Source organism: Gymnodraco acuticeps, unplaced genomic scaffold (genome assembly GCF_902827175.1).
Source record: "Gymnodraco acuticeps unplaced genomic scaffold, fGymAcu1.1, whole genome shotgun sequence".
In the NCBI taxonomy this organism is placed as follows: Eukaryota; Metazoa; Chordata; class Actinopteri; order Perciformes; family Bathydraconidae; genus Gymnodraco; species Gymnodraco acuticeps.
This window is the reverse complement of record NW_022991154.1, coordinates 486,661-514,010: the sequence shown is the minus strand read 5'-3', so window position 1 is coordinate 514,010 and position 27,350 is coordinate 486,661. Positions and strand designations below refer to the sequence as shown.

Here is a 27,350-nt window from a genome sequence, read left to right as displayed (position 1 = left end):
TTCATACAGCCTTGTGCAATCCCACTGACCCTCGGTACTCCCCGACGACTGTGGCTGGGGACAAACACAGAAAGACAGAGTTGGTCAAAGAAGTTAGTCTCAATTAGACTTTGTCTCTGCACGGCTGCTCCTCAAAATGCAATTGTCTCTAATCCTCTTGCTTCTTCAACTGTGGGGGAGTGTGGAGGTTACCTTATCACAGAATGGTAAGACAGACTTTTTTTTATATATATATTTGCTTTTCGTTAGTAGAAACAGAATACAGGTTAAAGGGAGGGGGTGAAGTTCATGGATGTGATGTTGACTTTTTAATATTACAGTGTACTGTAAAGTTATATCCTCATTTTTAAGACATGTCCAATTAATCCTTGCATTCCCATGTTGCTGTTTGTTAGCATGTCCAAAGGTCCCACACATTCCTCATGCCCATGTGGTTGACGAGACCAAAAAAGCTGAGTACCAAGAAGGAAACGTGATACATTTCGCTTGTGAAACTGGTTATATATCAGGTATAACCATCAAATACGTATGTACAAACGAAGAGTGGCATGAACTCCGGAAAGGAAGTTGCAACTGTGAGTTAAACAGCTTTCTTCTTGAGTCATTTTTCTGTTACCACTTCAGTGACGGCTGTCATCAGTTTATAACAAATATAAATCCTTTAAAAACTGAAATTCATTTTTATAAAGACATGTTACATTATTTCCTTCAGGCTCAGAGTAGTTTCACATTTTATTGACACAACTGTAATTGCATACACTTGATTGTCCATAGTATCTGAAAACATTTGGAAGCACCCAGTCAATTTGCGTTCATGTTCAATTAAAATATCAAACATCAAAACAGGGATAATGTTACATTTATTAAGAAACTGTGCTAAGGAATATTCTTTTTTCAGTAAAGCCATGTGAACTCCCTGACGACACTCCCAATGGCTTTTATCAAATCATCCACGGAGAAGAGCTTGTTTTTGGAACACAAATTAAATACTTCTGTAATGAAGGGTAAGTGCTCATGGAATGATTCATAAAATAGACACGTATGTGTGTCTGTATGTATGATGCCTTAAGACATACTGTATGTCACCTGATTACAATTGTTTAAAATTATGTGTTTTTGGTCATAGGTTTCACAAGAAGAGTCACAGTGACAAATACAAATGTATTCTCACCTTCTTTATAGTGTGTTATAACTAGGGTTGCAAAGGGGCTGAAAGTTTCCGGTGAATTTCCGGAAGTTTCTAGGAAAGTTAAGCTGGGGAATTTTGGAAATATTCGATGCAAAATTTAACAAAAAACATGACATTTCAACAGATTTTTTTTTTTAAGTAGAACACAACAAGTTTTAATTATTTTATTGAACAATTATTTGTTTCATTGAAGAACGAAAACAGGAATGTTGAGTTAAATAATACTCATCCCCCCCAACTCCACTCATTAAAAAATGAACAAAAATGCACCCCCCCATCCAAAAATCCCCACAAAGTCCCATTCAAAATGTTAAATGAAAAGAGCCCTTCTCCCTCCAAAAAGTCCCATTAAACATGCACATCTCCCTTCAAGCAATCCTCTGCATTTTTGCTAAACCCTTTTAGTCAACGGGCTCTTCATGGGCCTCATCAACATCCAACTCTGAGTCTTCCTCTTCAGTGTTACTGTCCAGCCTTGTTGAGGATGTATGGCTCAAAGAGCCTTAGGTTTGCCCTCACATTTATGAGCCTGTTGCGAACCTTTGTGTGGTCTCAATAGCCATGCCGTAAGCAGTGTGCTATGGCATGGATATTTAAGTGTACTTGAATGGCATCTGTTTGTTTTAGTCAAGATTATGCCAAAACATACTTTCCCCAACTATATTTAAGTTCCCTATGAAGAGCCAACCTTCAATTTAGAAAATGCAATACTTCTTAATACATGCATGTGTGTATGTACAAGGAATACACAATGCATAGGCAAGTGGTGGCTTTATTTATGACCACAGCATGTACAGTGAACATGTACGTTGCATGCCGACTAACAACTGAATGCCTATTACCTTAACACGTCACCGTGTGGCGCACCAGCTACGGTGGCCTGCAAAGGACAAACTTAATCATATGAGAATGATCTACATCCCTTCTCTTTAGCTGATGTTTCTATCTGAAAGTAAATAACATTTAAGGCAGATGATATTGAACATTCCTTTAGCATTTGGTGACACAAACAATAAACCATTACTAAATACCTTACCAGGTAACAGGAAAAGGAAATGACTAAACATATCACTTTAACAAGATTGTCCAACAGTGTTACTGCACATATTTAGGGTTTGGTTTGCATGTGCGACCTGATCGTGTTATGTATGGTGTGTCACTGTTGTTGCAAGGGAAATGTGATGTGTGTCTTGGTAGTGAAGGGGAACTGTTCTGTGTCAGCCTGCTGTTTCTCTCAGGTGTTTGTGGTGTGTGGGGTACACAGTCCATCATAGAGGGGTCGGTGTTGTGAGGGTCGAAATCTTGAGGCTGCTGTTGCTGGGGCGACGGCTCGGGAACAGGAATGATGTGACGACGATTCCGTCTGTATGAAGTCCCGTTGGCTTGGATTATGTAAGAGCGTGGTTTCTCGCTCACTTCCTTGACAACGCCAAGCCGATCGTATCCTTTTGGGGTCTGCATCCTGATCACTTGTCCCTCTGCCAGGGGTTTCAGAGGAGAACTTGAGATGTCATAGTGGCGCTTTAGGATGAGCCGCTTGTTGAGGAGTTGTGTTCTGATTAGTTGTGCATCTTTTGGATTTGGCTGTAACAGTTTGGTACTCACAGGGATGGCTGCACGTGTTTGTCGCGACATCAGGCGTTCAGCAGAAGAGCCTAACGTTAGATCACGGGGAATGTTTCTGAGATTTACCAGGTTGAGGAAGACATCTGTGCCATCTCTGTGTGAACGTTCCATCAACTGTTTTGCACTGCGAACTGCTCTCTCTGCTAGTCCGTTTGACTGTGGGTATTCAGGACTGCTGGTGATGTGAACAAAGTCCCACTATTTTGCAAAGTCCTTGAAATGCTGACTGGCGTACTGTCCAGCATTATCAGAGATGAGTGTGTGTGGTGTGCCGAAAACAGAGAAATGTCTCTTCAATTTAGTTATCACAGTTGATGAGGTCACATCCCGGAGAAGGTCGATCTCAAACCAGCCAGAGTATGAGTCAACCAGCACCTGATACCGTTTTCCATGCCACTCGAAGATGTCTGTTGCCACTGTGGACCATGGGAGATCTGGCACAGGATGAAGCTGGAGGGGCTCCTTTTACTGATGGGATCTGGTGCTGTTGCACACTGCACATGAGAGCAACTCCTCAGTGATGTCTCTAGACATTTCTTGTCCAAAAGATGATGCTTCTTGCTCTGCGTTTGGTTTCTTCAATGCCGGGGTGTCCTCTGTGCACTATTTTGATGTACTCTCTGTGCAGGGACTGAGGAATAACAGTTTTGTGGCCTTTCATGACAATTCCCTCTTCTACTGTCATTTCATCTCTGTAGGGAAAGAAGAGACAGGTTGGAGCTGATTCTGTCGGATGGGCCATCCTCTATTAATGACTGCACTGAGGGCTTGCAGATCTTCGTCCTCTGCTGTGTGCTTTCTGAGTTCTTCCAGGTGGGCTGTGGAGATGTAGCTCACAGACATAACTTCATAAGCATCATTTTCAGCAGGGCTTTGAGATGTTTGTGCGGTTGGGGCAGAGATGGGGACTCGAGTCTGTGACTCGGACTCGAGTCGCACTTAAGTCGCACACACAGAGACTTCAGACTTGACTTGGACTCCTGCTCAAAAGACTTCGGACTCGACTTGGACTCGTGTTTTGGGAATCGTGAACAATCATTGTATTTTCTATTTTTGGCGTATTAAAGGTGGGGTAGGTAAGTTTGAGAAACCGGCTCGAGATCGCTAGAATTTGAAAATACACAACCGGAGAAAATCTGCCACTTCCTCACAGAGCCCCTCCTCCAACACACACGAACGCACACATGACCAATGAGGGCACGAGATAAGTTTGTGCCCCGATGGGAGGCTGACAGGCAGGTAGGCCATCCAGTTACTTTAGCCGGGCCGGCTATCGGGATGTTAAGAGCATTCCATGGAATATAACAAAAAGTGTATCTCGAGCCGGTTTCTCAAACTTACCTACCCCACCTTTAACATTAACATCATGGTAACACCATGGCGACCGGCGGCACACCTGCAGCTGTACCGCTTGTAATTAGGTTCAACTATAAAAACTTCGAACAAAACGCCGGCGGCACCAACTAAAGGAGCGCACACTGCAAAGTCTGCAATATTAAAATCAAGGATGCTGGTGCAACAACGTCAAATTTCATCAGGCACTTGAAAACTCACCCGGAGAGGTCAGTCACATTAACGCATATAGACGGTTAGCAAACATGTTTAGCTCAGCATCAGCTATGTAATGTTAACTTAGCTTGCTACTAGCTTTGTAATTGAATATTTGAAAAGAGGAGTGAATGTTTGCTTGTCACACTTGTTTGCGTTGAGTGGCGTTGACATCCAACTCTTGACATGACATAAAAAAGGTCGGTAACGTTAATCATTACGTTCCGCTGCTACCATCTACTGGCTAACGTTAAACGTAGAAAAATACATAGTTACATACATAAATACATCTGTCGGTTTATAGGCAGGTTACAGGTTTATTGTTGACCACGTAACGTTAATGTTACAGGTTTATCAGGTTACCATTACACTGGGTTTGAGTGAGAGGATAGAGGAATATGTTTATTTATAGTAGACTTAAAATATGTAATTAGAGACCCAGTGTAATTAAACAATACGGTTGCAGAGGTCACATTTTAACATTTTTGTCCACTGGACAAATGGCTAGCCTAGTGAATGTTGAACTGTTACCAGCCACTCAATAGATTGCCATTGTTATTTGTGGCTGGTGCGTGCAACATACAGTACCAGCCACTTGCATGATTTACCAGCATTTGGCTGGTAAATGGTGTTAATGGTAGATATCTCTTTTGGAACAGGTCATTTTTTAATATCACCAGTTCAGTATATTTCAGATAATATTGCAGCAATAGTTTTTTAGTTGCAAATGGCATAGAACAAATGTTTACTCTTAAGTACTTTTAACACAGTTTCCCTGCGGGGGATTAATAAAGTATTTGTGATTCTGATTCTGAAGTGTTTTGCTTATAAGTTGTTTGCATTTAGCTAAAGTGTGATGTTTTTCCTCATATTGCATTGCAATAGCCTGTTTAAAGTGATCATATAACAAACAACTAATCAGTACTGATACTGTATGCTAATAGATATAGGAGTGATAATAATACAGTAAATGCTTTGAATTTCTTAGATATAGCTGTGCAGTATTCTTAACAGACTGGATAGCAGCAGACAATAGAAGGCTTATTACAACCAGAAGAGACATGAGACTTTTTAGAGACTTGAGACTTGACTTGGACTCGTGACCAAAGACTTGAGACTTGATCAAGTCTCACCCCACAAAGACTTGAGACTTGACTTGGACTTGTGACCAAAGACTTGAGACTTGACTTGGACTTGCAAAAAAAGACTTGTGAACATCTCTGGGTTGGGGCACGTGAAAGAGTGTCTGCTACATACATATACTTGCCCTTTTTGTACACCAAACTGATGTCGTAGCTCTGCAGCCGGAGCAACATTCTCTGCAGACGGGCAGGGGCTGTGTGGATGGGCTTCTTTAAGATAGTCACTAAAGGTTGGTGGTCTGTCTCCACCACTACAGGCTTTCCATACACATAGTCTTTGAATTTTGTACAGGAAAACACGACAGCTAGCAGTTCTTTTTCAATTTGTGCATACCTCGTCTCTGTGTCAGTGAGGGTGCGTGATGCAAACGCTACTGGCCTGCCATCTTGCATGCACGCTGCTCCAAGTCCGTAGCATGACGCATCACAGGTGAGCGTGACTGGTCTTTTGACATCATAGTATGACAGAACAGGTGGACTTGATAAGCATGATCTAAGAAGGTCAAATGCATCCTGATGCTGCTGGAAGCAACACCATGCAGTGTCCTTGTGGATGAGTTTTTTCAGTGGTGCTGCGATGTCGCTGAAGTTCGGGATGAACTTGCCGAGTTAGTTAACCATACCGAGGAAACGCTGTAGTGAGACAACGTCTGTGGGGACTGGCATGTTAGTGATTGCATCTGTCTTAGAAGGGTCTGCCTTTAGGCCTTCACTTGTGAGAATGTGACCTACATATCCTACATGATCCAGGCGAAACTTGCACTTGGCTGGATTCAGCTTCAGGTTGACTTCTCTCACTCGTTCCAGCACCTTCTTGAGGTTGGCATCATGCTCAGCAACTCCGCGGCCACCAATGATGATGTCGTCAACGATGACAGAACATGGGTAACCTGCAAACAGCTGTTCCATCGAGCGTTGAAATACCTCACTAGCAGAGCTAATGCCGAAGGGCATCCGTAGGAATCTGTACCGCCCAAATGGAGTACTGAAGGTTGTCAACATGGAGGATTTCTTGTCGAGACGTATCTGCCAGAAAGAGCTTTTAGCATCTAGCACAGAAAACACTTTTGCTCCTGACATCAGTGCTGCAACTTCTTCTACTGTTCTCATAGGGTGATGTGGTCTTTTCAGCGCTTTGTTGAGGTCTTGTGGATTGATACACAGTCTTATTTCCTGCTTGTCTTTTTTGTGTGCTGCCACCATAGATGAGACCCAGTCTGTGGGCTCAGTAACTGGTATAATGACACCTATGTTTTGCATGCGGTTAAGTTCAGCTTTAACTCTGTCTTGCATTGCAATAGGAATGCGGTGGGCAGGTCTCACCACAGGTTGTACACTAGGATCAACTGTCATGGAGTAAGTGATTGGTAGTTCTCCAAGTTCATCATCAAACATGTCTTTGTACTGCATGAGTGTCTGTGTGGTGAAATCCGTGTTGCTTTCCGTAGTGATCTGGTGGACATCTTTGCTCAATGTGACAATTCCCATGTCTACGCATGCCCGAAATCCCAGTAGTGGCTGCACATCTTTGTTCACTATGAAGAAAGGCAACGAATGGTGCTGCTCAGAGGTTGCGCTAGACTTTTTCACTGCCCGTCATTTTGACGGACAGGATCGTAAAACTTCTGTCAAAATCCAGAATTACCCGTCGGCCTTTACACAACTCTGACGAAGGGGGATGGGGGAAGCATGCTCGTGAACTGTCAACGGGGGGGAGACAGTTCACATGCGCCGTGTTATGCATGGCTGCTGCACCTCGCGGGAGCGTGCACAGCGTAAAGCCAAAACTCACAGACATTTCAATGATTTGTACGGCACAGTTAGGTTTGGAAACGGTATGATTTCCTTTTTGGAGGGCATGCATAACACGGCATAACACCGGAGCCTCGCTGCGGGGAAACTTTGGCGCTGTTCCGAGTTTGTTCTAATCTGTCAAAATGACGGACTGCTTTCAGATTTGTCCGTCATTGTTAAAAAAAATCCGTCATAGACGGAAAATATTCGGTTAATATTCTGGTGCTGCTCCTTTAAGCAGCAAGGCAGTGTGACCAGGCCTTTGGTCTCAATCCTGCTTCCTCCATAAGCAACAAGGTTTATAGCAGTCTCTTGCTTCACAAGTTGCTCGCCATTGGTCACTTGTGTGAACGTTTCTTGAGACAACACATTGCATTTAGCTCCCGTGTCAACTTTCATTTCAGTTGGTATGCCATTAATGTGAATTGTAACAAATCCTTCTTCTTTGTCTTTAGCTTGAGGATTAACACTATTAACTATTAACACGTCTTTCGATATCTACGCCATCCACGTGATTATTTCTATTTGAATGACTGTAGCTGCGTGGTTTGGACTTGCAGCATTTTTTGTAGTGATTAACTTTTTCACAGTTATGGCACTTTTGCCCGAAAGCTGGACACTTTTCTCGCATTGCTGCATGGCTGCCTCCGCAATTATTACAGTTAGAGATGCTCTGGGAGTGAGTGAGTGACTGTGGCTTTGGCTGTATACCTTCTGCTAGAAACAGGTCTCACTGCATCAACACTGGTAGCTTGAACGGCTAACGTCCTGCTGCTTTCCTCTGTCATTTTGTGTATACGGCAGACTGAAACAGCTTTAGCAAGTGTCAGTTCACTGTCTCTCAACAGAGTTTTTCTTAAAGAATCATTGATTATGCCACATACTATTCTGTCACAGATTAGTTCCTCAGCTAAATCTCCAAAATGGCAACTTTTAGCTTTTATCTTCAGATCGCTGATGAATGACTCAATACTCTCACCTTGCTTCTGATTTCTTGAATGAAACTTGTGCCTTTCCATTATTTTGTTATGTTGAGGGTTGCATATTTCACTGAATTTCCGTATCAAACAGTCTGGGTCCTCCCTTGATTCAGCTGGGGAGATCACCGCACCGTCGGGGCCTGGCACGCGCACTTCAGCTGCATACATAAAGGATCGTTCACGTTCAATGGCTTCTGGTCCAGCGAGATTGAGGAGGATGTAAGCCTTAGTCCTGGCAGCCTTGTCTGGGTGCGCTGCGGCGATGAAGATTTCATATTCCCTCTCGAAGATCCGCCAGCTCTCCGCGACGTTTCTTCAAACGTAACAGGGTCCGGACGGCGAAATCCATCCGCCATTGTAGCTGGGGCTAGCTTCAGCCAGCTAGTTAGCGTTAGCACGGTCCGTGGAAAAAAAATTCTCCAGACGAGAGGAGAGGCTCGTGCCGTCTTCTGACCAGTGGCGAGCCGTGACTTTTATACCTAGGCCCTCTGACCCCCCCCCCCCCTTCCCTCGAAAGAAAAGAAGCGATATTACGTCACAGCGTATACTTCAGCGGAATATCAAAACAGCGGCCCGGGGTGCAAAACGCATCAATGACAGCGACCCTCTACCACACAGAACAACACCATTTATATAAACACCTATCATGACAGGGCACCCACAGCCAAGTAACAATTACAAATGAATTAAGTCGGCACGGCGGCCCACATTGAAAATGACTTAGGCCTACCTTTGATGATCAAATCACTTAAACACACAGTCCATCCTCCTGTCCTATTGGATGAAGCACTTGCGGGTCATTCAGCTGATCCTTTGCCACTCCAGTTTATCATTGTAGGCTAACTCAATTTTGAAAATGACTCGATTAATAATTTCGCAACGATGTCATCATCACTATCACTGAAGTGAGCCATCATGAACAAACTATGCTAATCATCTATCTATGATTCGAAAATAATAAAACTAGGGTAGACATGTGGATATTATCCGGCTGAACAAAACGTGCATTTATCTAACAGGTTCGTTTTCCACAGACCTTATTTCAAGCTATTTTCCAAAATCCTATGGAGAAATCCCACTGCTTTCTGTCGAGGGAATCCGAGCGCAGCTTACTTCCGGGTTTTAGGACGCGTCACTGCACCACTTGCATAGACCTCACAGCGGGCAGAACTTGTCATAAAGTCCGGGAAAATAAAGCCCGCCCATTTAGAGGGAAGATATGATTGGTCAATTGTACTGTCATTTGACATTACTCTCTCGTTGAGTTACTATAGCGGGCCCTCTGTGAATGTAGAGAGGGACCAACAAGCTCTCCCGTCTTCACAGTAACGGCCCGTCTACACTACAGGCATCGAAAAAGCTTGAAGCTGGGCGTGTCTGAGGCTTGGCGATTTCTCGCGCCCAAGGCGACCAACAACCAATCACATGAATCTCCCGCCCCCGACATACAAAGCAATAGCAATGTTAAAACGAAGTAAACTGGATATAAAATCCCCAAACAGGCGAAAACCTACCAGTTTCACCCACTGTCTCTGCCACCTCCCTCCATGCCTGGTTCCTCCGGTTTGTATCCCGGTAAATAGTTCTGGTCGGAAAGAACCGGGTGATTTGCTCCCGTAATTTCTCGTTTGGAATATGAGGAAATTAACTGCGGTCTGGCTCTCCCAGCTTGCACGCGGTTTGATTGGCTAGCGCTTGTACTGGCGGGAATTGCAAAAACGGGATTTGATTGGCTGACGCCAGCTTCGAGCAAGCATCGAGCCTCAAAAGTTGAACATTGTTCAACTTTTGACGCCGATAGACGCTCGCGATGCTTGCAACGCCTTGCCATGCTACCCACAATGCAGTTCGGCGAAGTTTGAAAATATCCTACGTCACCCCATTCAAATGAATGGGCGAAGCGTTGAAAGCATTTGTTGACGCCTGTAGTGTAGACGGGCCGTAACTCGCAGAGACGGCATTTAACCCTTCACATTCCAACAGAAACTGAACAGGCAGATTCGAAGGATTCATTTCTTTGGAAATATTATTTTAAATACAATTAAATCAAGTTATTTTGGTAAAACTAATGAAAAATGTAACAACAAAAAAATATAAAAAATAATATTTAAAAAAAAATGTTTTTTTTAATGTTTTCAAATATTACTTTTTAGAATATCTTAGGCCCTCACAGAGGGCCTAGAGGGCCCTGACGGCTCGCCACTGCTTCTGACACCATGTAGAAGTTGTCAATACTTCTTAATACATGCATGTGTGTATGTACAAGGAATACACAATGCATAGGCAAGTGGTGGCTTTATTTATGACCACAGCATGTACAGTGAACATGTACGTTGCATGCCGACTAACAACTGAATGCCTATTACCTTAACACGTCACCGTGTGGCGTACCAGCTACGGTGGCCTGCAAAGGACAAACTTAATCATATGAGAATGATCTACAGTAGACAAAAAAAGCAAAAGGAAACTGAACGTGTTTTTACTGTTTTAATGGCGTATCAAGAGCACAACTGAAACATCACATCTGAAACGATGTAACAACATAATACACTTTTTGGGGATGCAGCTTGGGATGTGAGAAGTGAGGGACACGGCTTAGAACGGGCATTCTGTCCTGCCAGTGTTGGCAGGACATTAATTAAAATGTCGAACTCTGACTTCATTTTAAGGACATGTCGGCCAGGGGTGTAGAGCTATATTTGTTTAAGCACCGGATTGGCAAAACAGGAGACTCTGTGCACCAGTCTGCCTTGGTCTATGAATTAATGTCCGTGACACTCACAGTAGGCCTATCTGCTGCCCACAGCTCTTTTATAGAAGGAAAACCTCCTTCACTTCATGAAATCTCTGCAGCACCAGGAGGCAGCCTCTGAGAAGACGAACGTGCAGTGCCTTTCACGCACCGCCTCGCTGTGTTTATCTTCAGAATCATAAGGCTAAAGAGCGACCGCAGGCTGATGTGTTTTTAACCATACACACCTCTACACACACACATGACTTAAACGCAGACTTTTGTTCCTCCATGTTTTGTTGTTGAGTCATTCTATAATTTAGGGTACATTTCACATCAACAAAACTGTAAAAAAAAAGTTATCTTTCTCAATAGAACAATCAGTGGTTCAAGTTAGTATATTCCTCAGTGTAACATATCCACTAGCAAAGCTTAAACTTTTTTTATTTTATTTTTTATTTGAAGGGAAAGGATGTTTTCACTACTCAGTTTGTCAACTATGTTACGGACAAACTTGATGTCATTACAATCATTTCATTAAGTCCTGCACTTCAAGTAAAATCCAATTTGAAAGGCTCTTGAGTCTATTCTACCATATATCCAAAGATTTTTAAAAGATTCAAAAGTAATTGTATTAAAGTTTTGTTTTTTCATGTAATATGTTCAGCACTGTCATTAAGGATAGGGATATTTTCTATTATAAAACTACCATACAGGTCATTTTGATAGTTTTAAGAGATGTCACGTAAAACTCCAACCTGTGTAGATGTACATTATGCTATAAAGGATATCAGAAGCACTATTTTATATATTTTAAATTTGAAAAAATGAGGTGCAACATAGTTGACAATGAAAGTCACACATTTGACGCAAATAACATAGTTGACTGGACACATTATTAACCATCAGCACTATGTTTATTTCAAGGAAGAAGTGCAAAATTAAATTGAAACTTTCAATTAATTCAATTATGAAACACCAAATTCATACAAAATACATTACATTTGAAATGTACTAACAAGCAAAACAAAAAATCACACAGTGCAAATTAAACATTCCCTCTGATCAGGTTGGAACAATTTCTTCTAATTCAGACATTCAGAATTCATTTCTAATTCAATTCCTACAGAACAGTCTAAATAGTTTACATTTACATTAAGAAATTTGACGGTTTCATCAAAAGTGACTTGTATGTCAGACAAAGGTCAAACCCACAGTAGAGGAACAAATAAAGAACAGTTTTTAAAGTAATGGTTTTGTAATGGGTTCAAACCAGCACAGGGGTCCAAGTGAAGCCTTACCGAAAAACGAAATATTAAAGAATAGTACAGTAACATTAATATTCAACAGAACAGTACTATTCAATTGCAACATTCAGTTGGACCTTTTAGAAACTAGACCAGATGTCTTTGTCAATCTCCACGTGGCGTGAGGTCACTGACTTTGGAGGAGGAATCACTCTCAAAATGTCCTCAAAAGGGTACAAAAGCACATCCTCTCTTAGTGTCCAGAAGAACCGGTTGACTCCGGCAACGTGCATGCACTTTACCTGCACATGTGTGTCCATGACCTCCTGAATGACTCCTGGGTAAATGTCTTCATCATATTTAAGGGCACACCACTGGCCAATTGAATCAGGACCCCACAGCCTTTCATTCTCTTTGCTGTTGCCTTTAGGTGCTTGAGGCAGCGAAGGGGTCGTTTGCTGAACCTCAAAACTAAAAGTATGAGTGTCATCACAGCGACACTCATAACTTTGTCTGGCGGTGCAAGGGCAACTTACATCTCGATACAAGATCTCTCCTGGTGCCCCTGTGACCACCTGGTGGATACGCATAGTTGAAGGCACTGCTGGCAGATGACTTGGCATCTTGTTAATTGCTTCATCCACAAGATTCTCTCTTTTGTAGAACACCCTAACTGTTCCGCTGTTAACCAAAGCACTGTAGAGATGTTCTGCTGAAGGGATGTCATGACCTTGGCTAACAAGCCTGTCAGCCATTCGCTTCAGGAGGCCTCCCACTCCATCTGGAGCACCCTTCCCATGGCTTGCTTCAAAAAAGTTCCATGTCCCCCTTTTGAAACCACGGTTCATCAGCTCTGTGCTTAAGAGGAAGAAGTTTCCCTTCTGTCTGTATTGCGTGCATGGACCGTCACTGAAGAAATGCACCACCTCGACAGAAGGATACGAGGCCTTCACTTCATCCAGGATGGGGGACAAATGTGCCCAAATGGCAGGTGGGCCTTTCTCCTTTGATGCCGAAATTGTGCCAAAGCACATGTGCTCTGCTGTCCCACCAACATGAAGAATTCCTGTGTGGAGCGTTGCTTGCTTCTGGTTTGGGGCTAAGTGCATTGCCTGGATTTCTGCTGCAAGCTTACATGAGTAGTTCTCCAAAAAATCCACATGAATCAAGCATTCTTGGTTGGTCATGCTTTTTCTTAATTCACGGTAGTGGGTGAACTGGCTTTTAATGTTAAATGTATGCCGTTTGAAATGTCTCAATTGGCCTTGAAACATCTCCAGCAGATCCGCCAACACTATGTCCTTTTTCTTCTTCACAGTGATTTTCATGGGGACCTTGTCCTTTTTACCATCTTTGTTTTTCTTTTCTCTGATGACTGTTTCAGTTGACCACTGAGTGAGTTCGACATTTGCCTGAAGGTTAACTTCTGCTGCTATGGCAAACTCCTGTCCTTTGCAGTGGGGACACTCGTTGTACATGCTGTCCTTTGAATTTGGATTGCAGCTTATTGATGATGTCAGGTCTTCCATGTCCACGCTCCTAATTAACTTGAGAGTGTGAAGCTTTTCAGCCAGAAAGGAAAGATTCTCATGAACCTTGCAAAGACAGGTTTGTCTGTCTGCAAGTGTTCGGTTAACTACCCAGAAGGGACGCATACGACAGAACAAGGAGTAAGAGAGATTGTAATTAGGATGTTCAGTGAGAAATTTCCTGTGGAGGTTTCTCAGGGTATGATTAAAAACCTCTTCTGTTTCTTTATCTTCTGCCTGGTGATTGTTTGTGCTTTACCTGCTGTCAATCGGCTGCTTTCATCCCTCGTCAGGTAAGCAATGACGCTGTCTTGAATTCGGAAGCATAGGCTTCGGTACTTTGTATTGCCTTGAGCAGGATTCTTGTTCCTCTTTCTGGAGATGTGTAGTGCTGTACGAACTTCTTTTTGTAATCCATACTTTTTAAGGATCCACCCAGTTAGAATTTGTGACATTGCCTGCCTGTGTGTTCTCCTTTTTGTGGTGGCAAAGGCGTCCTTGATGTTGGCCATGAGGGCATAATGAACAAGCAATGATCTCCGTACTTCGCCAGAAACAGGGACATTGTGTAGCAGTCGCCTTGTTTTTGATGCCGGGGACTCTGAGACCGCACATCGTCTTTTGCGTAGTTTGTCTGTTTTTTTGGTTTGTTTCCCGAGCAAATGTTTCAGTTTTTGTATTTCTCTGTGTAATTTTGAGTGTTCTCTCCTGGCCTTTTTTCTTCCAGCTTTTTTCTGTCTGAAATAAACAAAATAAATTACGTTACAGATAATGTGCTGTGTATACAGCATATTAATGGAAACCTTCTACTTTGTTACACAATTTTCCTGTTGAAAACATAAACCTGTTTCTACCTTGTTTCCTGAGGTTGATGGACAACTTCAACTTGGCTGTCTGGACTGTCTGGTGGTGTAGCTAAGTTGTCAAGCCTGTGCTATCTTTCTCTGCTTCTCTGCTGTGCCTTCCTCCAATAGGCCCTCTTGCTTCTTTTATCTCTGTCACTCATCTCTGCCACTGTTTTCACCTTTCCTTCTGATCTGAACCTGTGCCATGCCTCTCTCTGCTTCTCTAAATATGCTGCCCTTCTTGCAGGATCAGCATCTCGACGAGCCCTGTATCTCCGCTGTTTCTCAGCTGCTGACATCTATTTTAAATAATTGGATAAAAAAGTGTGTTGGACATATGTAGAATGATAATGCTGTGTAATGACGTCTACATGTCATACAAATTGCCAACTAGGTTACCTGTCAACTAAGTTACCCAGTAACTCAGTTGACAGGTAACCTAGTTGACAATTTCCCTATTTTGACCCATCATTTCAATGGTAGGCCTTGCCTGGATGACCACATGTCATTTTCTTGAACAGGTTAACATCACATTTGAACATATCATTGAATTAAAATCATTAAACAACTTTAAACCATAACAATGTACGTAACATTGTTGATGGTCAGTTAATATACTCATTGACAATGTGCTATTATACATAGAATATTGTAAAAAATTAGAGGACACTCACCACAGTGTGTTCAAAATGTCAGCCAAAGAGGAACATGGCATCATGTGATGCTGGTGACATAGTATTGGGACAAACCATTTTTGAGTTAAAGGGGGGAGTTCTGTTTGTAACATAGTTGACAGAACTTTTGCGGACATTCATATATTAAGATATTTAAATTATTTAAATTATTTAAAGGAGGAAATCAATTAAAAAAATATGATTAATCTTTAGTATTTATACTTTTGAAATAAATGAATAATAGTTTTTATTTACTTTAACCCTTTGGAGTCCAGGGCTAATTTGGCCGTTTTCGCATACTTTTGATTTGTCTTACTAAACCCCATTAAGAAATGTTTGGCATGTCAATGTTTGGTATCTTTTTTTTAAGGACAACCTCACCTATATAACCTGATAGTTATTTCTGTCATTTTGAGATACTATATGAACATTTTGGACCCAAAATCACAAAAAAACGTAAAAACAGATTTTGATAAATGATATTATTTTTCATATAGGTAACACAAACATACACAACGAAACCATTTGAAAGCTGGAAATATATACATGGGATGTCACTATGATAATGTGAAAGTTTGATTTAGGTAGCATGAACCTATATACAAATGTTATGAACAAATAACAGGTGAATCCATAGGCTTTTTTCCCTCGTTTCTCAAGTTCTGTCAACAGTGACACAGTAGGCACAACAAAACTAACTTTAAAAGCTTAAATAATGTACATGTGATTTCGTTCTGATATGGCAAAAGTGTTATTATAAATATAATACAAATATATATATATATATATATATATATATATATATACACATTATGTACAAAAATCTGTTTTTTCTGTCTTTATCTGTGCCACGCTTCAAAGCAGTTTCTGTCAACTACGACTCTTACCTCATTTACACCAACGGTGTTTCAGGGCCGGTTCGGAGCTGGAGCTTGAAAAGCACCGGGTTTTCCTCTTCACACCGCAGTGGAGCAGCCTCTTAGCTCCGGAATCCGGTTCGTTTCAAGCACCAAAAAATGGTCCGGCCAGAGCAAAAGCACCACATACGTCACGCTTACGTCGAGGCGGGGGCAGGGGCATAGACAGATCAACTCCTGAACAACAACAAAAAGCCCGCATTTTATCCAGTTTGTACACAATGATGGAGAAACTTAACAAGAGTTTCAGCCATAGACTGTATAAAGGTTTCTGCTCACGGTGAAGCAACGTGTCTGCGTGTTAAGGTGGAACCTGAGCATTCACGTTGATCACCTCTCATTATAAATCTATAAAACTATAAATATTAAACTTTACTTCACGTGTTTATTTGAGAACAGCTGTTAAATACCTGGGTGAAGGTTACAGTTAATGTAAATGAAAGATACAACGTTACTCCACACTCATGGTTCAGTCCACCTTAAGAAATAAGACCGACCTCGGAAGCAGTTGTGTTTTAAAAAAACCTTTATTGACACGAGTACACTTTTTTATAAGAATATAACTAAATCACAGAAATGACTCCGGAAAAGCTGCAGATAGAGCCATAAGAAATGAATGCAACTGATTTCATCCGCGCGGTTTGGCTTTATGAAGCAGGCACGCAAACGGTTACGTCATGACGCAAACGATGACGCAACGACGCATTACCAGTCGGACTCTGGGCGGTGTGAAAAGAGCCAGAGCTAAACCGAAGAACTGGTTCTGAACCTGAAAAGCTCTAGCACGGAGCTTGAACTGGAGTTGCGTTGGTGTGAATGAGGTAACAGAGGGCAACATCACAGGCTCCTCCTCCTCCTCCATGTCAAAAAACAAGCTTATAGCTTGACTCACGTTCAGAGTTCTCTTCATTATAGTTGAATCTTCAAAACTCTAAATCTATCTATCCATCCATCCATCTTCTCCCGCTTATCCGTGGTCGGGTCGCGGGGGTAGCAGTTCCAGCAGAGAGCCCCAAACTTTCTTTTCCCTGGCGACATCAACCAGCTCTGACTGGGGGATCCCAAGGCGCTCCCAGGCCAGCGAAGAGATATAATCCCTCCACCTGGTCCTAGGTCTACCCCTTGGTCTCTTCCCAGCTGGACGTGCCTGGAACACCTCCCTAGGGAGGCGCCCAGGTGGCATCCTAACTAGGTGCCCGAACCACCTCAACTGGCTCCTTTCGACGCGAAGGAGGAGCGGCTCAACTCCGAGTCCCTCCCTGATGACCGAACTTCTCACCTTATCCCTAAGGGAGACACCAGCCACCCTGCGGAGAAAACCCATCTCGGCCGCTTGTATCCGCGATCTCGTTCTTTCGGTCATGACCCATCCTTCATGACCATAGGTGAGGGTAGGAACGAAAATGGCCCGGAAGACTGAGAGCTTTGCCTTCTGGCTCAGCTCCCTTTTCGTCACAACGGTGCGGTAAAGCGACTGCAGTACCGCTCCCGCTGCTCCGATTCTCCGGCCCATCTCACGCTCCATTGTTCCCTCACTCGAGAACAAGACCCCGAGATACTTGAACTCCTTCACTTGGGGTAAGGACTCATTCCCTACCTGGAGTGGACAGTCCATCGGTTTCCTGCTGAGAACCATGGCCTCAGATTTGGAGGTGCTGATCCTCATCCCAGCCGCTTCACACTCGGTTGCGAACCGATCCAGTGAGTGCTGAAGGTCGCAGACCGATGAAGCCATTAGAACCACATCATCTGCAAAAAGCAGTGGTGCAATCCTTAGTCCACCGAACTGCAGACCCCCTCCCCCATGACTACGCCTCGAAATCCGATCCATGTATATTACAAACAGGATTGGTGACAAAGCGCAGCCCTGGCGGAGGCCAACCCTCACCGGAAATGGGTCCGACTTACTGCCGAGGACCCGGACACAGCTCTCGCTTTGGGAGTACAGAGATTGGATGGCCCTGAGTAGAGACCCCCCTCACCCCATACTCCCGCAGCACCTCCCACAGTAACTCCCTGGGAACTCGGTCATACGCCTTCTCCAAGTCTACAAAACACATGTAGACCGGATAAGCGTACTCCCAGGCCCCCTCCAGGATCCTTGCGAGAGTAAAAAGCTGATCCGTCGTTCCACGACCAGGACGGAATCCGCATTGTTCCTCCTCAATCTGAGGTTCGACAATCGGCCTGACCCTCCTTTCGAGTACCTTAGAGTAAACTTTCCCGGGGAGGCTGAGTAGTGTGATGCCTCTGTAATTGGCACACACCCTCTGATCCCCCTTTTTAAATAGGGGAACCACCACCCCGGTCTGCCACTCCTTCGGTACTGTTTCCGACTTCCACGCAACGTTGATGAGACGTGTCAACCATGACAGTCCCTCAACACCCAGAGCCTTCAGCATTTCCGGGCGGATCTCATCCACCCCCGGGGCTTTGCCACTGTGGAGTTGTTTGACGACCTCAGTGACCTCCCCCCGGGAGATTGGTGTTGATCCCCCGTCATACTCCAGCTCTGCCTCTAACATAGAGGGCGGAGTTGTCGGGTTCAGGAGTTCCTCAAAGTGTTCCTTCCAACGCCCTAACACTCCATCAGTTGAGGTCAACAACGTCCCATCCTTACTGTACACAGCTTGGATGGTTCCCTGCTTCCCCCTCCTGAGGTGTCGGACAGTTTTCCAGAACAACTTTGGTGCCGCCCGAAAGTCCTTCTCCATGTCTTCTCCGAACTTCTCCCACACCCGCTGCTTTGCCTCAGCCACGGATGAGGCTGCTGCCCTTCGGGCCTGTCGGTACCTTGCAACTGCCTCGGGAGTCCCCCGGGATAACAAATCCCTGAAGGCCTCCTTCTTCAGTCGGACGGCTTCCCTGACCACCGGTGTCCACCAGGAGGTTCGAGGGTTACCGCCCCTTGAGGCACCTAGGACCTTGAGACCACAGCTCCCCGCCGCGGCTTCGGCAATAGAGGCTTTGAACACCGACCACTCTGGTTCAATGTCCCCAACCTCCACAGGAATGCCCGAAAAGCTCCGCCGGAGGTGTGAGTTGAAGGCCTCCTGAACTTGGGCCTCCTCCAGACGTTCCCAGTTCACCCGAACTACACGTTTGGGCTTACCAGGTCTATCCAGAGGCTTCCCCCGCCACTCGACCCAACTCACCACCAGATGGTGATCAGTTGACAACTCCGCCCCTCTCTTTACCCGAGTGTCCAAAACATACGGCCTCAGGTCCGATGATACGATAACGAAATCGATCATGGACCTTCTGCCTAGGGTGCTCTGGTACCACGTACACTTATGAGCATCCTTATGTTCGAACATGGTGTTTGTTATGGCCAATCCATGACTAGCACAGAAGTCCAGTAACAAACCACCACTCCGGTTCAGATCAGGGGGGCCGTTCCTCCCAATCACGCCCCTCCAAGTGTCTCCATCATTGCCCACATGTGCGTTGAAGTCTCCCAGCAAGATTAAAGAGTCCCCTTCAGGAGCCCCATACAGGACTCTTTCCAGGGTCTCCAAGAAGGCCGTATACTCTGAACTGCTGTTGGGTGCATAAGCACACACAACAGTCAGAGTTTTCCCCCCCATAACCCGCAGGCGTAGGGAGGCGACCCTCTCGTCCACTGGGGTAAACTCCAACAACGAAGCACCTAACCGGGGACTTGTGAGTATCCCCACACCCGCCCGGCGCCTCACACCTTGAGCAACTCCGGAGAAGAATAGAGTCCAACCCCTATCCAGAAGTAAGGTTCCAGAGCCGACGCTGTGCGTAGAGGTGAGCCCAACCAGATCCAACTGGTAACGCTCCACCTCCCGCACAAGCTCCGGCTCCTTCCCCCCCAGAGAGGTGACGTTCCACGTCCCCAAAGCCAGCTTCTGTCGCCCGGGTCTGGTCCGTCGAGACCCTCCGCTTTCACTGCCACCCTTCTGGCAGCGCACCCGACCCCATTGATGTTTCCCGTAGGTGGTGGGCCCGCGGGACGGAGAAGCGGAGGTGTTGCCCACGTTGCCTTTTCGGGCTGGGCCCGGCCGGGCTCCGTGGCAAGCCCGGCCACCAGACGCTCGCCGACGAGTCCTCCTTCTGGGCCTGGCTCCAGAAGGGGACCCCGGGCTTCCTCCGGGCCGGGTATCCTCACTTCTTGTATCGTCTTTCATGAGGTCTTTTGAACCAATCTTAGTCTGGCCCCTTGCCTGAGACCAATTTGCCATGGGAAACCCTACCAGGAACACAAGGTTCCAGACAACACAGCCCCCAGGTTCATCAGGGCACACAAACCTCTCTACCACGGTAAGGTGCTGGTTCTTCAGAGAGGAAATCTATCTAACTATATCTAAATTGTCAATGTTTGTCTGTCACTTTACTTCAATCGCAGTCTCCCGCCGTCTCTCTTTGTCTCCCGCCACCTGTCTTCGTATATCTTCGTCTCTCTCCATTTCCCGCCGTCTCTCTTCGGTTCCCGCCGTCCCTCTTCGTCTCTTTTCGTCTCGCTTCGTATCATTCCGTTTACCTGATTCCCTCACCCCCTCCCTGGTAAATACATCCTGTTGAGCAGAATCTACAGTTTCCAGTATTTTCCGTTTCGTAAAATGATAAAATACGGCGAAGATATTAAAATATGTGCTTCCATTATTCATGCTTTTGAAATAGTAGTATTAACTTTATATCATCGTATCTCCGTGTTTATTGGGTCTTTTTGCATGAAACAAAGACTGGCATATCGTTTCAAGCCAGTACTTTTGACAGAAATACACATATACATCCTGTTGAGCAGGATCTACAGTTTCCAGTATTTTCCGTTTCGTAAAATGATCAAATATGGCGAAGATATTCAAATATGTGCTTCCATTTTCTATACTTTTGAAATGCATTAACTTTATATTATCGTATCTCCGTGTTTACTGGGTCTTTTTGCATGAAACAAAGACTGGGATATAGTTTCAAGCCAGTACTTTCGACAGAAACACACGGCAATGTTGTCCGGACTGTTGTTTTTATGCGGCACCGACTTGAACAGGTCATGTGATCTGATCACGCCGGCGTGACGGTCGACTCCAAAGGGTTAATGGTTTTTATTCATTATTTTAAAACCAAGACACCCTCCACTGAAAAACGGACAGAGCAAAAACTGTCAATTTAAGAACATCATGACACATTTCAAGCTAAACTAAGTATAGGATGCACATAATGTTTGTGTGATATTATAACATGCTTTCCAATAATAGGCAAAATATGATATTTTTGAAGAAAATAGAAAGAATAATTATAATTATCATCAATTGACATCAATGGACATGGAATGTACCCTAAATTGTAGAATCACTCTGTTATTGTTTCACTGAGCGGACCCGCCCCTTTTTTTTCAAACGCTTCCTTTTTTGGTCCATCTGCGGCGGTAAAAGTTGTTGTGCGCTGTGATGATTCGGCTGTACCTTTAATAATGACTATTAAATGTTGTGAGGAAATCTTTCCACCAATAATTCCAATAAGTAATCCAAAATGTATTCACTTCAGGTTTACGAAAGTAACTGTAATCAGATTACTCGTTTTTCAAATGTAACGCAAGCTGAATACAGTTGGGCTACTTGATTTTTGTATTCTGATTACGTAACGCCGTTACATGTAGGCCTATTCCGTTACAACCCAACCCTGGTTACACAACACATAACTACTGTCTTTTTTAATAGTGATAGAGTGATACAGTAGCACATAAAGAGATATTAATCGGGCACTTTGTTTTTGCAACCCTTGGTTATTTATCTGATGGTGTTCATCTCAGCATGTAAACCTTTATTGTACTGTTTAATTACAGGTATCAGATGGTGAGTAAGCATGACACCAGGACTTGTTTCCTGGACAATTGGACCAATCACTTGCCAATATGTGATCGTAAGTCTGGTAACAACACAGCAACAATATTGTTCAACGTTCTGTCGATTACTATCAACTTCATTGCTACAGTTCTTTTCATGGTTATTTAAAAAGAAAGATTTTATTTTATTAAAGCACGGGTGCTTCTTCGGTATCTTAGTAGGCAGCCCTGCGTTAATGTTAAAGGATTCAGTTGGCACAAAACTCTCCCGGTTGAATCCTCAGAACCAAAGATCAACAACTAGAAAGTATGTGTTTCTTTGATAAAAAGTTGATGGTACAAGACTGTAGTAAAAACAATGGGAGAGAGGTTAACACAACTCCCAAGGTGCATTTCGGTATAAAACATCCAAGCGTCAATGCATTCAGATTAGATTTTTGGGGTTCATTTTGGATTATCTATGTGATGTGTTATGTTTCACAACTGCAACACCAAAGCTTTTTTTGTGGTCCGTGCCTCTCACTGTCTTACCTCAATTGCAACTTGTTGATGATACAACAATGACATTCAAAACGTTGTTTCTAACCTATAATGATTACAGTGATGGTCATAGGAAAATATTAGTCTTATTTTCAGGCTCACATTGTATTTTGGGTTTACTAAAACGTGTTTTACACACTTTGTTTTATTTTCCTTCATTGACCTAACTGAGTGTTTGTGTTTACTCAGCTTTGAGCTGCGAACTCCCGCCTGCAGATGGAGGGTTCATTGTAAAAGGTATTCCAGAAAATGATGACTCCATACTTCCTGACCGCTTCCTCGAATTCAGCTGTGACGGTCCTTGGAAATATCTGAATGGCAGCTCAAGGCTGATATGTCTTAAAGATGGACAGTGGGACAATGCATTCCCAACTTGTGAAGGTAAAATAAAAAAAGTATTTTGTGTACTATATCTAGGTAAATACTTTTTATATGTTTGACACTAAGTTTTTCATTTGACAATATTGATTTCTATTTCACCCAGACATCACCTGCAAAGTTGTATTAGCGATACAGAAGATGAATGTTAACTTATCAGATACATTAACATTAAGCTCAAAGTTTGGTGATCAATAATTACAGAAATGTTTCAGCATAATGTCCTCTCAAGAATCTGCAATATATTTTGTCTATACCAATAACTAAACCTACCATATAAAAAAAAATGTGTCCCTTGGCGGCAGTAGAAACGAGCTGACATTGACATTAGTAATTATCTTTGAGTTAACTTTGTTTACTATAGCTATTCTATAACTGTTACTTCAGTTAGCAGTCAGTGCTGTTTATTTCCGACCTCCCTAATGTGATTTATTGTTGGCTTAAAAATGCTCGTTATAGACTCATTAAAATCAAACATCCAACATACTCTTCTGTACATCTATATGGTTCCAATATAAAAAAAGAAATCCAAAAACTCAGATCTTAGGTCATTCTATTGTTTATGCTGTACAAACTCTTGATTGACCAGATTCTCTTCTCCAAACAGAGAAATGCAAAGTCACGGGTGTATCTGACAATGTACACCTCGACACAGACCCCGAAAAGTTGAGGTTTAGTTGCCATGAAAATGGAGACACTCTTTTGGGGAATGCAGAAGTGACATGCTTAGCAAACGGACAGTGGAGTGCTCCCTTCCCAACATGTGGAGATGAATCTTTTCTTTCTTGCTGCTTTACAATACATCAACGTCTTTCTTTTAGTATAGAGTAGTTATTCTGACTGTTTCATGGTGACTCAACTTTCATAAAATACACTGCAATCTGGACATATTTCCGCCTTGTTCATGACCTGAACATTAAAACTTGCATTACGGTATGGTTTGTTGCAGAGCTGTGACAATAGACTGTATTTGATTTAAGCTAAGTGAACCTAGTAAAATGGCAGTGTGTACAGTATGTTTACAGACTTCTAAACCCTAAGATTGTTTATTTATTTGTGTGGTTTTTTTTTTTACATTCTTTTAGCTCTTTCGGGTTGTGGAAGACCAACACCCCTTGAAGATGGAGACATTGAGGGAACTGTTGGACACAGGAACAGGCACGGAGACAGGGTTAAATACATCTGTCCGAATTACTACAAAATGCAGGGTGATCCTCACAAAACCTGCACCAATGGTGAATGGATTGGACAGATGAGATGCCTCAGTAAGTTACAATTTCATTTACATTTTTTTCAGTGGCGGTTCTAGAACATTTTACATGGGGGGGAAAAGGGGGGGCAAGAGGTCATGCCAGGGTGGCATGGGAGGGCGGACAGTACGTGGTATTTTATACTGTATATAACCTATTTATGGTTAATTCATGCCCTAACACAAGTGTTCTTAATGCACAAGAGAAACAAGGTGTTCAGACAAACAATCGGGTGCCCTTTGAGTCCACCAAGCTTACCTCAACCATTTTAAATGAAAGGAAATTACAAAATGTATTTTAAAGCAATGAATTAATGGAACAGGTTTTTTTGCATTACAATGTACAACTAAATATATATTTTGTTTTTAAAAAATTGGTTTTCTTAGTATTAGACAGACATATTTGTATGTCCTCACTAAGCATTATTACATATTAATTTAATATCAAACCAATCAAAATGGCCAATTATCCCAAAATGTTGCTGCTAATATAATCATATGCTTTATCAACTTTAACTGATCAAAAATAAATTCTGAAAAAATACTTGAATTATCTATGAAATTGCAATATTGTCCCTCAGTTTGTTTCAACCCCGTCACGCCATATCATTTACCCTCCTATTAAAATAATGGATCAGTCCATGTGTGATCTGCATTGAGGGAATTACATCAGAAAAGTGTCAGTTTCTTCTCTTACCTATATTTCAGTTTTTGTATTTTCAGATTAAGATTGACAAGCTCAACATTTCAATTTATAATTAAGTACACAAATGACATCACCCATCTCTTCAGAGAGCTGAAGGTGACCTGTGCAGCAACACATTTCAATCAATATTTGTCAATACTAAGAGCTGCTAGATTGTGCTGCTGTGATGGAATATGTAAGGAGAATAAGAACATACCATGTGGTCCAGCTGGAGTTTCATCTGCCTCCTGATCCCTGCCTCTGTCCCTCTTTCTGATACTTCATCTTTATTCCTCACATACATTTCTTCTTCTTCACTAATGTCTTCATCTCCTCCTCCTGCTCTGACCCTCCTGGTCTCTTCATCTCCTCCTCTTCCTCCTGCTCTGACCCTCCTGGTCTCTTCAGTGAACTCTCTTTTCCTCTTTCTGTTCGTCCTGATCACTTCTCATATGTCTTTGTGTTGTTGTTGAATCACTCCTATACTCTGGCCTGCAAGAGTCTACTTGTGAAAAGCACTGGTACAAATGCTTGTATAACTTTACACGTTAGGGCCATGTAGCCTAGCTAATATGTAGCATATCATATAACATCAGAAAGTATTGATCAAGCGCACACAGGCAGCTGTGTTTGGATCCAGTTTTTACAGTAAAGGATGTATCCTGGTTTCATTGATCTGGCCTCATTGCTGTGATGTGTAGTTTACGTGGATTTAATAGTAGGCTACCGCGTAGTTTAGCAAAGTGATCGATCTCCCAGCTAACGCTGTCTGCGTAGTATTTTGTAACGTAACGCCCCAAACAGCGCCCGTCTGTTAAACGCTATCGATTCAAACGGCAGCGTTTTATTAATATTTAGTTTCAAGCTCTCGTCCTTAGTAAAAACAAAACTAGTGGAAAGGGAAATGCTCCCAGGGGAAGCTGATCCATAGGTGCTGGGACAGCTCACTCCCTCTCTGCAGCGGTGTGAGCCGCGGTCTGTGTGAACGCCGCTCCGCAGTTTAATGCAGGGCCGTAGCTGCGTTTTTATCGGGCCTAAAATTATATTTAAAATGATTCACTTTTAACTAATATAATGCTTGTTTTGTTGCTTGAGAAGCTTGTGGAAATAGTGTAGGTTTATTTTAGTACAGTTTTAGGGAAACAAAAGTTAGGGGGGCAGCTGCCCCCCCTTGCCCCCCCCCGTAGATCTGCCCCTGATTTTTTTATTCTGTGAGGTTTTTGGTATAAGGCAATATAACTTCCTGTCTGTTTACCAGTATGCTAGCTAGTAAGGCTTTGAATGTTGAGTATTGTAACAGAACAAGATACTGATTACATTTTGGACTATAGTTTTCGAGCCCTAAATATATTTGCAGTACGTACTGTATGAATCAGAATCAGAATCAGAAACGGGTTTATTGTCAGGTAGGTTCACACATACGAGGAATTTGACTTGATGTCATGGTACATAAAATATAAAACAAAAAAAATCTAATATAAAACAAAAAATCTTTAAGGACACTGTAATAAAATATAGTTAAATAGCAATACAAATAAATTAAATTAAATAAAGCAGTTATTTACAGTGAAATAGAGTGGAGTGAATTATAAAATATAGAACTAAGAATATGTGCAGTAAGCAGTATTTGAGCATTGTGTGCATTAATGTAATGCATATAGAGTCTACGTTGTGGCTGAGGTAAAGTGTCAGTGGTGGGGCCGGGCCTTGTTTAAGAGGCCGGTAGCAGAGGGGAAGAAACTGTTCAGGTGGCGAGAGGTTTTGGTCCTGATGGAGCGCAGCCTCCTGCCAGAGGGGAGGGGGGTGAACAGTTTGTGTCCAGGGTGGGAGGGGTTGGCCACTATCTTCCCTGCCCGCCTCAGGGTTCTGGTGGCGTAGTCATATGCCATTAACAATATACCCGCCCCTCTGAATGACTTTTAAGTATTAACAATATGCTGTGTATCCATTTTCTCTTGCAGAACCCTGCACTGTGAATAGCCAAGACATGACTACACATCATATTGACTTCAGACATGTTCAACAGAATAAATTGTATTCAAAACCTGATGATACAATCGAGTTCAGGTGTACCAGTGGAAGACACGACGGCGCAGTGGACATGCGTCAGAAATGTAATGATGGTGTGATCCTCCTTCCTACTTGCCACTAAAGCTTTTTAGGCAACTGGATGTGATGACCATGAACTAGCTGGACAAACATGTACATGATTAACCAAAGTAAAGAGTTAGACCAGTTCTTTCCTAATCAAGTGTGTGTAACCCAGTGCTCTGTGTGGTCATTCTAATAAAACAAATATGTTGACTTGGTCAGATGTCTGCCTCTATTTATCAGATGAACTCTTTATCTTTCATGATGATATCCAAAATATTAATAAAGCACAATAAAGGACCAAACTGGGCCAAGTTTCCTAATAATGATTGTCCTTAAACATAAAGATAATTTTCCATGAATGTTTCTTCAACAG

The 27,350-nt window shown here is 43.0% G+C and overlaps 2 protein-coding genes across 2 annotated transcripts; one reads left to right on the top strand and one right to left on the bottom strand.

Annotated features, from left to right (window-relative positions):
• LOC117560544 (complement factor H-like) lies at window positions 1–27,192 on the top strand. The gene is made up of 7 exons (XM_034237454.1): window positions 1–206; window positions 396–575; window positions 899–1,004; window positions 22,032–22,108; window positions 22,761–22,952; window positions 24,035–24,214; window positions 26,845–27,192. Exons 1-7 carry the CDS (start codon window positions 137–139, stop codon window positions 27,033–27,035), a joined length of 996 nt encoding a protein of 331 aa, XP_034093345.1. The 5' UTR covers window positions 1–136; the 3' UTR covers window positions 27,036–27,192.
• LOC117560540 lies at window positions 11,920–15,327 on the bottom strand. Its single transcript, XM_034237450.1, has 2 exons — window positions 15,306–15,327; window positions 11,920–14,524 (listed from the first exon to the last, which is right to left on the bottom strand). Exon 2 carries the CDS (start codon window positions 13,910–13,912, stop codon window positions 12,398–12,400), a length of 1,515 nt encoding a protein of 504 aa, XP_034093341.1. The 5' UTR covers window positions 13,913–14,524; window positions 15,306–15,327; the 3' UTR covers window positions 11,920–12,397.
• Window positions 27,193–27,350: the final 158 nt, after the last annotated feature.

What these genes read in the sequence shown, in the direction of transcription:
- LOC117560540 (XM_034237450.1), bottom strand. Translation starts at nt 13,912, where the DNA reads ATGCGTCCCTTCTGGGTAGTTAACCGAACACTTGCAGACAGACAAACC.
- LOC117560544 (XM_034237454.1), top strand. Translation starts at nt 137, where the DNA reads ATGCAATTGTCTCTAATCCTCTTGCTTCTTCAACTGTGGGGGAGTGTG. An exon ending in GGTTACCTTATCACAGAATG is followed by an intron (nt 207 to 395) that starts GTAAGACAGACT and finishes GCTGTTTGTTAG; the next exon opens with CATGTCCAAAGGTCCCACAC. An exon ending in AAATACTTCTGTAATGAAGG is followed by an intron (nt 1,005 to 22,031) that starts GTAAGTGCTCAT and finishes GTTTAATTACAG; the next exon opens with GTATCAGATGGTGAGTAAGC.